The sequence below is a fragment of the Colobus angolensis genome, unplaced genomic scaffold (assembly GCF_000951035.1).
Source record: "Colobus angolensis palliatus isolate OR3802 unplaced genomic scaffold, Cang.pa_1.0 Scaffold325, whole genome shotgun sequence".
Classification (NCBI taxonomy): domain Eukaryota; kingdom Metazoa; phylum Chordata; class Mammalia; order Primates; family Cercopithecidae; genus Colobus; species Colobus angolensis.
The window spans coordinates 615,623-617,108 of NW_012116544.1; the positions used below are offsets into that span (position 1 = coordinate 615,623).

Sequence of the window (1,486 nt, forward strand, 5' to 3'; positions counted from 1 at the left end):
TTGCCAGCATCACACAGCCAAATACCTCTGAGTCACTCCGGGAGGCCCTGAGATCACCCCACCTCAGAAGCTCGCCCTTGCCACTAATCTGGACATTGCAAAATAACAGCAGTCAAAATGATAAAATACATTGAGTCAAATCCACCCACATCCCAACTAACACCACAAAGCCTTTCAAACTTTAGACATTCACCTCTAACTTTCTGCCCCAACTCCGCTGGTATACAAGTCGCTGTGTTATATATGCAGACAGTTTAATAAAACAAAGTTCCTGTTATTTTGGTTCTGGGAATCTGCAGTGGCCCTTGAGATAAACGCTAATGCCCTGTTATCTCCTCAAATGAGATCTGCAGGGCCTGGCTCAGCCGAGGCAGAGGTTCTCGCTCAACACGGTGACGTGGCTGAGTGTGAGGCTCAGTTCCCACTGGTTTCCGCAAGGGAATGAGCTGGTTGTCAAGTTTCTGGGGAGACCAATCCCACCAGATTGAGACATCACCTAGGGGAAGCATCTTACCAGAAATTTCCTCAGATCTTTGTAATTTGTGATGATCCCATTGTGGATGACAACAAATTCTGAAAAAAAAGTTAGGAGAGGAATGCTATTGGGAAGGAAGTTCACGTCAGATGTGAAGAGAGATGATTTCAAGGTTGAGAACTCTCAGCAAACTCCAGGCCTCAAGACTTCTGTTAAGCACACTTTGTTTACAGTGATTAGCACTGACGTCTGCTACAATGGAACCGAGTATTAGTACCAGGGATGTCTAGGGCAGCGGCTGCTACAATGGAAACCTGAGGAGATACACCTCCTTCGTTCAGTGACTGGCAGCCACCAGCCTGACTGTGCAGCGAACTCTCCCGTGTGCTACTATTGTATCCAACAGGCTTTGGGGTTCGTGTCCCATGGGGATGATCAAAGCTTCGTTCCAGAAATGATTCCAGGCAGTCTCAACTGGCTTTAGGCACAAAGAGGTCGCAAAGAACAGTCCAGCCCCATGCTTTGTTGGACCCACACTGTGTTGTAAAAGTATTTGAGTTTTTAAAATTCTGAGGGTTCACTTTAAAATCCTAGTTTCCTTGGGGGAAAAATCCCAGAAGTTCTGGCATCCCCAGGCTCAGCCACATTCCTGCACAGCGGGATCTGCCGGCTGCAGCTTCTCCCACCTCCCCCAGGCCTGCCGCACTCACGAGTGGTTTCCTGCACAGGTAGCACTCCCGCTGACCCTGGAGGGGCCGGAGCAGGGTGGGCTGCGGTGAGGGATGTCTGCCTCCACCCCACTGCATTTTCTCAATAAAGAGCGGGGGTATGAGTACCTTGAGGGAAGGGTCCAAGGCCAGCCTGATAATTTTTCTGGGCAAGTAGCCCCATTTCCCTCTCCTCCCAGAGGACAGAAAGATTCCCTATTGCCCTTGAGGTTCAATAATTCCACCAGGAGGTGTCTAGATGTTGGATACGCTTCATAAATATTGACCACTTTTTTTTTCAAAG

The 1,486-nt window shown here is 48.9% G+C and overlaps 1 protein-coding gene across 1 annotated transcript in view; it reads right to left on the reverse strand.

The window, feature by feature from the left end:
* GFPT2 (glutamine-fructose-6-phosphate transaminase 2) overlaps positions 1-1,486 on the reverse strand; it is a 39,740-nt gene that overhangs the window by 25,922 nt on the left and 12,332 nt on the right. Inside the window, exon 4 of the mRNA XM_011951733.1 lies at positions 508-573. Within this exon, the coding sequence (XP_011807123.1) occupies positions 508-573 (66 nt within the window). The remainder of the gene's footprint in view (positions 1-507; positions 574-1,486) is intronic.